Source organism: Aquarana catesbeiana, linkage group LG02 (assembly GCF_042186555.1).
Source record: "Aquarana catesbeiana isolate 2022-GZ linkage group LG02, ASM4218655v1, whole genome shotgun sequence".
Lineage (NCBI taxonomy): Eukaryota > Metazoa > Chordata > Amphibia > Anura > Ranidae > Aquarana > Aquarana catesbeiana.
Genome location: NC_133325.1, coordinates 154,903,494 through 154,918,182, shown reverse-complemented (window position 1 = coordinate 154,918,182; position 14,689 = coordinate 154,903,494). Strand labels below are relative to the sequence as shown.

At 43.1% G+C, this 14,689-nt stretch overlaps 1 protein-coding gene across 9 annotated transcripts in view; it reads left to right on the top strand.

The window, feature by feature from the left end:
- The window catches only part of HDAC7 (histone deacetylase 7), a 466,455-nt gene that overhangs the window by 388,939 nt on the left and 62,827 nt on the right, over positions 1–14,689 (top strand). For all 9 annotated transcript variants that reach the window (XM_073613657.1, XM_073613659.1, XM_073613658.1 and 6 more), the window contains 3 exons: positions 8,935–9,107; positions 9,448–9,526; positions 13,020–13,137. In XM_073613657.1, coding sequence (XP_073469758.1) covers positions 8,935–9,107; positions 9,448–9,526; positions 13,020–13,137 — 370 coding nt within the window. The remainder of the gene's footprint in view (positions 1–8,934; positions 9,108–9,447; positions 9,527–13,019; positions 13,138–14,689) is intronic.

The window sequence follows — 14,689 nt, the reverse complement described above, 5'->3', positions numbered from 1 at the left end:
AGAAGGGGCAGAGATGAGCCTCTCCATGGCTGAACGGAGAAGCACAGGATCTGGCGGAGGAGTTCTGTCCTCCCCTCTGCTGCCAACAGCTGAGACAGGGTGGGGGCAGAAACAAGGGGGTTGCCGCAGCTGCAGGAGAGATGCGAGGGCCACATAAAATGGCCTGGAGGGCCAGATTCGGCCCGCGGGCCTTGTGTTTGACAAATGTGCCATAGGTAACCTATGCCAAACGCCTGTTAAAGCTGCATTTTTTTCTTTCCAGTGTGTATAAGGTCTAAGGGAACAGTCTATGTAAAACTGATAACTTCAGTGCAAGTTCAGTGCATGTGGGCCACAGAATTTGGTTCTTATGCTTCTGGCAGACTCACCCCTATTGTTACATTCTATGAAATAAATGAAAAATTAAAAGATGGTCAGACCCTCTTGAATTTGCTAAAGCAGTTGGGGGAACTAATTCATATCATCTCTGTAGCAAAACTGAAATCCCAACTGTTCGGAAGGCGTTCCCTGTACTGGTTAGTGGCCTTAAAGCTAGACGCAGGCCGATAGCTTGTTGATAAATGAGGTTACACAATGAGGTTACACAATCCAAATTTTCATCAAAATCTGAATTCTGAAAATGTTTTTGTAATATGGAAAGATGAATTTAGATAACAAAGATAAACATATTTAGTGTGTGTGTGTGTGTGGTTATACAATAACAAATGGCTTCCAGTAGTCATGTACAGGTGTTTTGGATGGCTGAGATTTAGCTCCTCGTTTTGACCTTCCGTTCCTTTTCCTATTCCTACAGTAGAATAAGATATTTGCTGGATTGTGAGGCGGGGGGGATTCTGCATACATGGCTGCACAGTCATAGTACAGTTGGATTTGTACTCTATCTGCAACTCCCTCCTCATTGGCTTACCCTTACATATGATATCAGTCCATCATGAATGCTGATGCCAGACTCATCCACCTTACCAGCCGTTCAATGTCTGCTACCCCTCTCTGCCAATGACACTGCCACTCACCCAATGAATTAAATTCAAAATACAAACAATAACTTACAAAGCCATCCACAACTCAGCCCCCAGCTGCATCACTAACCTAGTCTCAAAATACCAACCACATGGTTCCCTTCATTCCTCCCAAGACCTCCTACTTTCTAGCTCCCTTGTCACCTCCTCCCATGCCGCCTCCAGGACTTCTTCTGAGCCTCTCCCATCCTCTGGAACTCCCTACCCCACTCTGACTTTCTACTAGACTGTCCACTTTTACACGATCCCTGAAAACCCTTCTCTTCAGAGGTCTAACCTGCCCCCACCCAACAACTGTCGTTTTTTTTTCCTCCATCAGCTCATCCCCCACAGTTATTACCGGTTGTATCTTTTGATCTTCCCTCTTAGATTGTAAGCTCTAACAAGCAGGGCCCTCTGATTCCTATTGCATTGTAATTTTACTGTCTGCCCTTATGTTGTAAAGTCCTGCGCAAACTGTTTGTGCTATATTTATCCTGTATAATAATAGTAATAATATCTGCTGATCGCTAAATTGTGTGTTGTTTTAGTGGAAGGTAGCCATAGGCAGTCCACTTTTTACAAGCAAGGGCACTTTGCTATTGCAAATGGAGATTTTTCATGTTGTTCAATTGTTAGGAGGGAACACATGGATTACTTATCTACACACCACTGTCACACACCAGTTGAGTTTAACAGTAAGTCCTAGAGCTCCACTAACACATTGCAGGATGGGCAGGTGTGTGCCCTACACCACTCATTCTTAGGAAAACTGTCCATTGGCTTTCTTAAAGAGGTTGTAAACCTCGAAAAAAAAAAAAAAAAAAAAAAACCCTGCAAGACAAAGGCATAATGAGCTAGTATGCATCCCATACTAGCTCATTATGAAATATTTACCTTAGACGAATGCCCTGGACCGGAGTCGGCCCTCCAAGTACAGCGCGGACAACTTCCATTGGAGTTACTTCCGGGTTCGTGACTTCCGGGTGGGAGCCGCAATGACGTCACTCCCACGCATGAGCGCACCAGCTGCCGGTCACGGCACAGCTAGTGAAGAAACGGCACAAGGGAGCCGTTTCTTCAGTGCGCATGTGCCGATGACGTCGGCACATGCAGTGATAGTGAATATCTCCTGAACGGTGCAAGTTTGTACTCCTCTTATGGATCACAGGAATGCAGTTCGTTCTGCACTTCTGTGAACCATTTTCAGCAGACAGCGGGCTGAAATCTGCTGTCTGCTGACGTCACAGAGCCGGCCCAGGCAAGATCGCGACAATGGAGTCGGGATCTGCCCATATGCCTGGACCAGCACCCGGTTTAGCCTGTAAGCGAGCCGCTGAGAGCCTGAGCCAGCTGCTCCCACCCCCCCTGACAGTCACCAGCTCTCTGCTCATGGAGCCCTGAGAACCGAGTGATCGGCCTCCGCCTAGGTAAGTATGATTCCAAAAAAAAAATCCCATACATCTCTTTTAAAATAAAAATGAAAGGCAAAACATTTATGTATACAAATAAAAAAAATTATAAATACCTTTTATTTGGCCTTTTTTTTATTTAATTAGTGATCACATTCCCTCTGTTCTCAGCTGCATAGAGAGGTGAGGGTGGAGAAACAGCAGCACAGTGGGCTGCCCAGTGAATGGCTGTGCGGGGGGAGGGTCTGAAGAAATCTGATCATTGGAGGAGAGCAGACCGCGTTCCCAGCACAGCTAGAGAACTGACCACGCTGTGCTCTCATGCCCAGTGTGATCCATTTTTAATAGGAAGGCAGAGGGACTGGCAGGAACACTGGGGATTTCACATAAAGGAAGCAATACAAAGAGAATAGGATACTTTTTCATACAAGTACATGGTACAGCAGGCACATATTAGGAATATGAAATATCTGGGTAACATATTCTTTAAGGCATATCTCCAGCGGTAAAAAATTCTTCAGGTTTTTAGTTGCGCTATCTCGATTGCCATAATGGAGATTTATCCTTGCTTTCTGTCTTGATGAAGGCATTCTCTCCATGGGGACAGAGGCTGCAGAAAAAACTTTTTTAGTAGAAAATGAAAAGTTTAGAAACTGTCAGGTTTTTTTTGCTAGTAAACCATCCCATCCATCCATCCAGCACCATACCCATATACCCAATGATGGGGTGCTCGGCTTATGGTTACACCGTATTAGTGGATACCATATGTCATATATTTTTTTTTGTTATTTTATGTGAATCTCAATAACTGCCACGTGCTGGCTATTTCTTGTAGTTGTTTTTTTTCTATTGCTCTCTGCATGTTTTTATCCCTGTGACACTTCTCTCCCATCCCTTTATTTCTTGTCCTCATTTCACATTGACAGCAATCAGGGGAAACTCTCCCCACAAGAGTAACAGATGGCAATTAAAAAAGCTGGCAGAAGTTCTAAATGTTTTACTTTACAATTTTAAAAAAGAACTCGTCCAGATCTGGACTTTAGGAAGAGCAGTCATTGATGATGCCATATCGATATTGCTCCACATTACAGTAAATATCTCCTCTCAGACGGCAGTTATTCTAAATATAGACCTATGATCAATCCCATGTGTTGCACCATCCTGAAATTCCTATGTCGCCCTTAACTTCTCCAGATACACTCTGCACCCCCTTGCAATGAAGAAAACAGGATATTTAAAAGTACTTCACCTCGCTTTATTTTTAGATTGTCATTTCCTTTTTAACGCACCAACATTTTGGTTCTCACTGGAGAAATGAAAGCAGCTATTTGCTGACAATATGAAAATGCGTAAATGTGAACAGATGTATCTCAAATGTCAGGACATATAATATCTCGAATCGAAGTATCTTTTTCAAAGTTTGTTAGTCATTTCATTTGAGAAACTGCACACACACATGGAATCGTGCCGTGTAACCAACTGACAGCTCCACTTTTAGAGTTCAGCTAAGCAGGAGAGTTTTCATTTCTTTGTAACATGTGGAGGATTGTCATGCCTGCAGCACAATCAAAATAAATGTGTTGCAGATGCAGTTGTCAAGGAAGGGTTAATGTCATACTAGCAAATCTATTGAAATCCTTTGTATTTGAACCCTAAGGCCCCTTTCCCACATGCGGACCGTTCGTTTCATCAGTTCAGTCACCTTTTTTCATCCATCAGCTAGAGTCCTTAACCACTTGAACCGCAGAGCCATTTTTTTCAAAAATCGACCGTTTGTCCGTTTACATCCGTTTTTTGTCCAATCTGTTTTCTTAACAGAAGAAAAACAGGGCCTTGATCCAAAAACGGTTGTTGACGGAAGCAGGTGTGAACGGATGTAAATGGATGATCATCCTTTTAAATTTGTTTTTCCATAAAGATGCATCCATTTTTCATCCATCACCGCATGTCAAAGGGGCCTAAAATTTAAAGCTGTATTAACCACTTGCCGACTGCACTATAGCCGAATGACGGCTACAGCGCGGCTGGTCAGGTCTGAAGGGCGTCACATGATGTCCTCCCTTGATCGTGTCCGCCGCATACTTGCTGTGGTGCGCTCTGTTTATTCGCAGATTGGGGTAAAGGGCCAATCACAGTGGCTCTTTGCCATGTGATCATCTGTGTCCAATCACAGCTGATCACGATGTATACACAAGCCGCTTATCGGCAATCCTTTGGAGAGGAGAGCCGATAACTGGCTTGTGTGAAAGGGACATCTACACTGATAATCAGGGCACCGATTGTCAGTGTCCTGATTATCAGTGCAGTCCCAACGGTGCCCACCAGTGTTGCCTATTAGTGCCCACCAGTACTGCCAATCAGTGCCACCTATCAGTGCAGCCTCATGAGTGCCTCCTCATCAGTGCCCACCAGTGCCTCCTCATAAGTGCAGCCTATCAGTGCCCATCAGTGCATTCTCATCAGAGCACATCAATGAAGGAGAAAAATTACCTATTTGCAAAATTTTATAACAAGCTATGAAAAATGTTTGGTCTTTTTCATTTTTTTTAGCAAAATATTACCAAAAGAAAGCTCTTTGTGTGAAAAAAATTATAAAGTTTCAAATGTGTACAGTGTTGCATGACTGCGCAGTTGTCATTCAAAGTGCGACAGCGCTGAAAGTTGGCCTAGGCAGGAAAGGGATAAAAGTGCCCAGTAGGCAAGTGGTTAAACCCAAAAACAAGATTTTATTCTATTGCAGCTTACAGTTTTTTAGGTGTGGTGGCAGCATTAATTTTTTTTTTTTCTAGGCATTTTCTTCCTTTGTTTTCACCTGGTGATTCAGCCAATTGGTCTGTTAGGCCACTTTCACTCTAACATTCCGATTGGGTCCTCCTGTGTTTTTCAGGTGGACCTGATTGGACCCTACATTCTCCTCTATGGAGTGGCGGGGGTTAACGGACATGCATCAGTTTACACCCCACCTACATCTGATCTGCTAAAAACAGATGGATGGGGATCTGTTTGTCTTCTATCCAATGGATCAAATTGGATGGCAGTTGGGTGTAAATGGACAGGTGGTCCGTTTTAAATCTGACTGCCCCACAGAGAACAGTGGGCTGTGTCTCCTCTGCATAAACGGAGCGGACATGGACCTGTCATCCGCCTGCACAGTGGGGATCAGTGGACAGATGCCCTGCTAAGCAAGCAGATTACAGGCGGAGTGCACTCGTGTTAAAGGACCCTTATTTTTCAACTTCCTTTAATGCAGAACTAAAGTCAAAAATACTTTCCTCTATTTCAACACGTGCGATGTCCCTCACTGGCGCCGGCATCGTCACCCTGGCGTCTTCTGGGTGCCAGTTTTCAGCCGTTTTGATTGGTTGGTGCAGTATGACATCACTCATGCACAGGAGTGCACTCATCCCAGCACATAGGCACTGTGCTGGAATGTAAACTGAGCTGTACATGTTTACAAGACGTCTGTAAAAGCCCTTCTGAACGCCAAAAACCTTAGCAGGAAAATGCTACTTAAAAATGTGCTAAAAGCCATGTATTATTGCACATGCGTTTAGGCACGTCCAGCGCTTGAGCGTTAATGCATTTCAGTGGCTAGAATATTAATTTACTCTGGTCATTGGAATGCCACAATGCTCAAATGCTAGATGCGTCTATCAAGCCTAACATAAAAAATATATCTGAAGCTTGGTTCACTTTAAAACTGGACTGTTCACAATAATTCAGAATACTTAAAGGGGAGAGTTGATATCAAAACTTGTAAGATACAAAAATGCAGTCATCATAAATTTCCTCTGTGGTATAAATAAAGACGCACCCACCAAAAATGAGCTGCTCTGTGTATAGTGTTGGGTCAAAGGTCCATGTTATGAGTAATGGTAACAGCTGCTAATGGTGAGTGGGGGAAATCTGGTTGAACAGTTTACACAACTCACTGATTTGGTATAGTGGGTTAGTAGTTATTGTCATTTTTTAATTTGTAATTACTGGATATTCAGCAACATTTAGAGAGGAAAGTCCCATCGATTCATATTTGAGAACTTGGTGCAGCATGCAAATTTCCTTATCTGTACCTCGAATTTCACAAGAAAAGAATGTCGCAGAACAGCAGTAGGGTGACAAGAAAGTTGGCCTGGAAAGTTCCTAACTTTTTAATGTAAACTTTTCTTCATTCCTTCACTGTGTCTGATTGGTGATTGTACTGCCAGTAAACACGTGAACTTCAACTGAACCATTTCCTAGTACTTACTAGTTTAAAATACTTAGCTGCCCTGGTGACATATCTGGATGCCAATGTAAGGGCCCATACAGTTGTAAGAATGCCATTCTCATGCTATCAGGCCTCATAAGGAAGAAATCCTCGTATGTACAGGTACAGAGTTGAACGGACTCCATTTGGACCTTCCTGTCTGTCACAAGTTACCACTACTAGAACCTGTAGGCACACAACATCTTGTTTTACTGGTGCTCACCTGGCTTAGGCAGGCCACAGATTATGTGATTTTCTTTCCTTCCACCACGGGTTGCAAGAAAGAAAATTGCTCAGTTGCCCCCATCAACAGTCAGTCAGTTGGGCGCGGGGGTCATTGAACACAATGATTATTACTAGCAGCTATAGCCCCTGGCAATAATTGCACGCTAGAAATCCGACCTGCTGGATGTACCCAAGTCAGTTGATGGATCGACTTGAGTACAATCAGCCTGCCCATAGATGGTCCGAATCTCGGCCATTCCTTGCTGAACCGGGCCAAGATTCAAACCATCTATGGTTTGGTTTAGTATAAATTTTACAATGTGTGAGCAAGCTTGTGTGAGATATATTTCTACTAATGCTCAGGAAACCGAATATGCATCCGATAATTATACAGGAAAAATCCACCTCTTCGCCTTTGTCACCTATAAGCACAAGCCTACTGTCCCTAATTTTAAACACAGCTGTGCATGTTATTTATGAATTTTAAGTATACCACACACCATAATGTTGGTTTCTTGAACACAGGCCCTTATAGGAAATGTGTACGTGGGTGTCCCTGGGGGCAGAGCAGTACAAACTGACAATACACATTATAGGCTCATTAAAGTGGTAGTAAACCATCATTTAAATGTTTTCCCCATGTGAACTGTGCTCTTACTTACATGTCACTATCCTTCATTGCCTCCACAAATGGGCCCTTTATGAGTAACAAGTCCAAACAATATTCCCCACAGGCGCGTTCCTGAAAATGGCTATGCGGTAATAACGAGTGCTGTGATGACTACAGCCTGGGAACTGTAGACAATACAAGTGAAGAAATGTCACCAGCACACCAAGGATTCCTCAAAAAGGGTCCAAAGCTTTCTTTTCGTGGTCACGCGGTACACATAAGGCAATATTTCAGAGCCACTCTTTGCCAGGCAAGTGAAACATTGCCTTATGTGTACCGTGTGACCATGAAAAGAAAGCTTTGGATCCTTTTTGAGGAATCCTTGGTGTGCTGGTGACATTTCTTCACTTGTATTGTCTACGGGTCCCATCCTGTGGTCATTACAGCACTTGTTATTACCGAATAGCCATTTTCAGGAATGTGCGTGTGGGGATTATTGTATTTCAACATTTCTTCACATTAACAGCCCGATCTGTACTGTAGTGACGTCACCAGCGCATGCGCATTTTGTCCCTCAGTCACGGCACACCAAGTATGCTGTCAATCCACACATCCTGTTGCCGTGCCTCGGTGTCAACACTTGCAGCAATACTTTGCAATATCGCGGGATTGCTGATCCATTGTTGACTTCCTGAAACACTCCATGTGACTTGACACATCACAGGGGGTGTAAACATTGGCTCTCACCAGCAACAGCATTGCTAAGAATGGCTCTGTTCTCATAGTAATGATAATGATAATGAGGCCTGGCTAAATTTGTAATGCGCATGCACAAGATTACAGGCAAGGAAACCCGAGAAAGGCCAGATATTTATTATGTGAAGGAATCAGAAGAGAACAGCATTTGGCAGAGAGACAGCAGATGTAAAGTAAGCGAAATGATAGGGAAAAAAAAGCAAGCTAAGGGGAAAATTTATACTGCGGTGTGTTTATATAGCAAAGATATATTGGCTTTTTATGTATTTTGGATTGCGGTGCCTGAGTTTACTACCACTTTTACACCTTAGCAGTGCGTTACCGTACACACATTAATGCCAATGTTTTAGACAGCCCATTTTATTAAATGGTGCCCATGCTCCCTATCCCACTGAAAACTGGACCTTACCTTTTCTTCTGGATGGAGCACACCTCAGCGCTCAGTGGTGCATTACCATGTGTTGGGGAGCACTTCAATGCACATTTGCAGGCTCTTGTACTATATTAATTATTGGTGCTAGGGAGAATTTACAATCGCACTGTAATATGTGTAGCCAACTTAATGTAGTATATTTGTTGCAGACTCAGAGTTTGCCATAAGCAGTAATTGATTAGCATCAACTGATCAATGTATTCTTATGCTGGAAATGTGTTTGACGTATATGTTTTGCTGTTTTTGTTTTGCAGTGGACTTGACCGTTCCATCGAGCACAGTGCTGACGCAAGCTACCCCTATGGATTTTCACCTAATCCAGCGTCACAATCAGCAGTCGGACACCGCACTGCTGAACATAAAGCAGGCCCAGCAAGCATTCTACTCAGCCATCAATCCACAGCACCATATAGACCCCAAAATAAGGGTATTTTTCCTTTTTTGTTTCCTTGAGTATTTTTAAATTCCAAAGGTTTTACAGCACTGACACGGTTACTTAGCCATGACAACACGCATTGTTTTATCAGTGTAGGAGTTGGGTTGGTTAATGAAAGGTGTATGCATAAATTCCCCTTTTTACGTATTACATTTTCCAAGTAGTGTTCTAGAGTACTTGTCACTTATATTGTGAGACCTGTACAGTGACACAGCTACACTTCAATGCCAAGCTATTCCTTCCTAATAATCTGATGGGGATACAAGTAGATTAGAAGTAATGGGGACCGCAGTGTGTTTTCCTTCGCTGATCCTCACTCTTCATCTCCCAGGTGGACTGTCGGAATACAGACCATGGACGACAGGAACAAAGCCTGAGGCATCTGGTCAACAAGGATAAAAACAAAGGCAGTATGGAACCTTTCTATATATTTTTGTTTCTTTCTTTAATTTAAAATGCAATTTACAAGGGCTGCAACTAACGATTATTTTTATAATCGATTAGTTGGTCGATTATTGTTTCGATTAATCGGTTAATAACTTTAAAAAAAGTGTGGTGTATAATTTAGTTAATTATGTAAAGTTTAAAAAAAGGCAATTAATTCTTAAATATCTCTATGCAGTGGTAAATATAAATAACCAACTATATGATTAGAGAAAAAAATATCTAATCCACTCTGAGAATAACAGACAGAAGAGATATACTGTATATACTATTAGAGGTTGAATCTGGTAAATATCATCAGACTCAGAGATCAATATTTTTTATTTCAAGAAAAAAAAAGTTAGACTGTTTTGCAGATTTTCAAACAGAACTGTAATATATTATATGTTGGCCATACAAAAACAATGTCTTCCTTGAAAAAATATTTCATTTTAAGAACGTTCGTTCGATTTTCTAATCGTTAGTGGGGTCAAATCGACGTTCGTTTTCAACCACAGTGACAGGAAAATTTAGAGATAATAGAAAACTTCTTGGTCAAAGGAATTTTCAGACAGTGTATGTGGTTTTCGTTCAGAAATTACATTCATTTTAAAACAGAATGTTAAAAGCAAGTGACATTTTTCAAACAAAATTCTTTCATTCAGCGAATGTAAAAAGATTTTTCGTATGAATATTCTTGTCTGAAAATTGATCCTTGTGGCCAGCATAAGGCTCGGTACACACCTATGGTGTTTGCTTTTGATCTGTTTCTGCAGTTCTTTTTGCTGTGTGTTTTGATTTTTGCTTTTTTTTTTTATGCTTTTTTTTGGCCAATTTGTTGTTGGGCAGATTAAAAAAAACACAAATTGCTGCAAAAACGCATTACATGCTTTTATTCAGCTTCTCCATTGAAGTATATTGAACCAAAATAGCACCGTTTTGTGTTGAAAAAAGTCCCTGATCCTTTCCAAATACGCAGCAGCTGAAAATATCCTTGATGTGAACGTATCCCCTAGGAAACCATGTAGATTTTTTTTTTCTTTTTTTTACTGTGAAACAGTGAAAGTAATATCTACAGTAGTGATTATTTGCTCTTTTTGTACTATAAAGGGCTCAGTTTTAGTTTTTTAAACCCCATTATGTTACTGCCCAATTAATCGATTATGAAAATAGTAATCGATTAATTTCATAATCGATTAGTTGTCGATTAATCGATTAGTTGTTTCGGCCCTATAATTTACCATACAATTACTTTGTTTTTCTTTGAAACAAATGTAGTTAAGTAAGGAAACATTGGGGTCCTTCAATATGCATAGCAGTCACACTTCGTTGTTCTGATGGGTTTAATGCTGGGTACACAAGGGTGGGTTTTTTTATTTATTGTTATCGTTCAACCCAGCGGGCTGAACGAAAAAACGTACAGATTGGTGTACTAACATATCTGATGTTAGTACAGTGATCTCCCTGCTGAGCTATTGTGTTTTGACAGTGGGACTGCCCTCCCTGCCAGAAGACAGTGATCAATGCTCTCAGCCATTGGCTGCGAACGCTGATTAGAGGCTGGTTTTCCTGCATGCTTGTTTGACAGAAGCTGGTCGTGGGACGAGGAGCTGTGAAAGTTGGCTGGTTCCTGCCAAACTGATGGTTTTCAGCCGATTGTCAACCTTTGTGTACCCAGCTTAAGCTGATGGAAATTGAAACCTGATTTGTGTGCAAGGCTTTCAAAAAATAGGTCTTAGCACACTGGACGTCATTTTTGCAGTATGTCCCAAAAATATGACAAAATAAGCCTGTGAGTACTTTTCTATAAGTCACACTTGTATGGAATATCTGGGGTAAGCAGGAGTCAGGTTCTTAATGTTCCCTGGGTCATAAGCATTCTGGGTAATAGGCTGCATACCTTTTTCTATTCCTATAGAGCATACATCATGCAGGGGTTCTCAATTATAACTAGAAGCTAATTACTTTCTAACTCCTGCCTCTCACCTACCTAAAATGGCAATAAATATACATTACCAGACACTCTGCTGTGCTGCAAATAGTAAATATCAAACCTTTTTTAAAGGGGTATGAACTGTTTGCATTTACGTGTTTGTTTTGTAATATAAGGCAGCTTAGGTGTTAAATAGCCTTTTAATACCACTAAAAAATTAAGACCAAGTTAATTTGGTAAATCTTCATCTACACCTTAGTTGCCTTTTTTGTGCTTATTACCAACAAATCTAATGTATACAAGAAAGGATGAGCGGACTTGTTTCTTTGGAAATTTCCAATGCAAGTGTGCCACCTACTGCTTGAAACGGTTTATAGTTTGTTCCTGCTCACTACTATGTGTAGAGTTGGGGATAGATTCAATAGTTGTGATCTAAAAAGGTTATAAGCTAACCATTGGACCATCAATTTCTGTTTACCCAGTTGTCCATCTCTGGCAAGGCAGGAGGAGTACTGTAGCCTGATTAAGGCCCCTTTCACACGGGACGGATCCGTGTTGATCCACCCCGTGTTTATCCGCTGCTCAGCGGGGATCGCTCCGCTTTCCCCAGCTGAGCAGGCAGATGACAGGGCGGGACCCGCACACTGTGCAGGGACCGCCCTGTCAGATCTCCGCTCTCCCCTATGGGGGATCGGAGGAACACGGACCGTCTGTCCGTGTTCCTCCGATCCGCTCTGCAGACAGATAGAAAAATAGGATTTTCTTCCGTCCGCAGAATCGGACGAGAGCGGAGGCGGACAACATCGGGTGTCAGCGGATGTACATCCGCTGACACCCGCTATCCCATAGGGATGCATGTATGTCCGTATTTCATCCAAAAACGGATGGATGAAATACGGACATACGGTCCGCACGTGTGAAAGGGTCCTTAAGGATACAATGAGCATGCACATGAAATTTGCTCTTTAAGCAGCTCAGATCTGTGTATGCAATTATGAACCACAAGTCTTGGTTGCTGAAACAACCGCATTGTGAGTGTAGAACCCCCATATCTCACAGGAATAGGCAGGCGGGGATTTCAGAATTGAGTGGAGGTTTTTTGATATTGCTGTAATGCAGATTTATTGCTTATTTCCAATTTATTTATGCTGTTTATGTGGGGTGTTGGCGCAGTTATGCAGCGCTAGCTGTGCTGAACTTGTTGCATGCAATGTACGGCCAAGACAGAGCTAAATAAGACTCTACTGGAATTGAACGTGTTTGGCAGCTTTTAGCTGGTCATTCACAGTGTGGGAAGCTTCTCTGCTTTATGATCCTATACACTTGTGCAGTTTAGTTTGACGGAAGACGTTAAAGTGTTCATGTATGGAATCTGATCATCCAAAGGATTGCTGTTTTCTCTGCTGAACTAACAAAACATATCAACCAGTGTCTAGACTGTCTTTTGCTATATGCTTGGACAATATATACATGAAGGTACAGACCTTCGTTCACTGGAATTGGTTGTCACTATTCTTTTCTGCTTTTATAATAATCTGTGGTTCTAGGTGCCATGGCCAGTCCAGCAGTGAAGCAGAAACTGTTGGAGATGATTCGGAACAAGCAGCAAGTAGCACCCGACCGCAATAACGCCACCAATCCCAGCAGCCAAGTCATGCCTTACAGGTAACCATAACTGCTGTCAAGTTATTCCTCCATGTGGAGAATTCAGTACTGGTTTCTCTAAGTCCATCCATGTTTTATCCTGTGCTGAGCCCTGATGAAGGGGGGTAGTGTTGCCCCCTAATACACATAGAATTTTTTAAAATCAACAATTTCCTGTCAGTAGGGTTGTCCCGATACCACTTTTTTAGGACCGAGTACAAGTACCGATACTTTTTTTCAAGTACTCGCCCATACCGATTACCGATACTTTTTTTTTTTAATGTCATGTGACAGCGTTTTTTTTTTTTTTCTTTGTAACAATGCTTTCTTTTTTTTGGGGGGGGGGGGGTGGGGTGAACGGTGTCTGTGTGTTTTTTTTTTTTATTTACAATTTTTATTTTTTACAATAATATTTTTTTTATTCTTTATTGCGATATGTGTGTTTTTTTTTTTTTTTTTAATCAGCCCTGTTGGGGGGCTTTGGCGAGATATCAGGGGTCTTAACAGACCTCTGATATCTCCCCCTTGAGACAGAGAAAGAGACCAAGGATAGAGATTCCCCAGTCCCTTTCTCTGCAGCCTCAGCTGCACTGAAAATGAATGGAGAGAAGACAGCGGCTCCTCTCCATTCATAAACTGACACATCGTAATCACAAGAGATTACAATGTTTCAGTTATGTGAATGGACAGAGTCAGCTGACTCTGTCCATTCACAAAGGAAGGAGGAGGGGACAGAGAAGGAGAGGGGGACTGCGGAACGGAGGGGGACAGCGGAGAGGCACAGCAGAACGGAGGGGACAGAGAAGGAGAGGGGAACGGCGGAACGGAGGGGGACAGCGGAGAGGCACAGCAGAACGGAGGGGACAGCAGAGAGGCACAGCAGAACGGAGGGGACAGCGGAGAGGCACAGCAGAACGGAGGGGACAGCAGAGAGGCACAGCAGAACGGAGGGGACAGCGGAGAGGCACAGCAGAACGGAGGGGACAGCAGAGAGGCACAGCAGAACGGAGGGGACAGCGGAGAGGCACAGCAGAACGGAGGGGACAGCAGAGAGGCACAGCAGAACGGAGGGGACAGCGGAGAGGCACAGCAGAACGGAGGGGACAGCAGAGAGGCACAGCAGAACGGAGGGCACAGCGGAGAGGCACAGCAGAACGGAGGGGACAGTGGAGAGGCACAGCAGAACGGAGGGGACAGAGAAGGAGAGGGGGATGGCGGAACGCAGGGGGACAGCGCAGGGGGACAGCGCAGGGGGACAGAGGAACGGAGGGGGCATGGAGGAGGATGCAGTGACAGTCAGCGGTGATCGCGTGTGGGGGAGTTACAAGCACCGATCACCGTTGTATGTCACTAAAGCAGCTGAAAGACGCGGGGGGGAGAAGCTTGTAACTCCCTCACGTGCCGATCACCGCTGACAGTCCAGGTATCAGGGGAAGCATCAGGAGCATTTGCCCGAGTACAAGTACTCGGGCAAATGCTCGGTATCGGTGCCGATACCAATACTAGTATCGGTATCGGGACAACCCTACTGATCAGTGCCCATCTGCAGCCTCACCATTGCAGCCTGATCAGT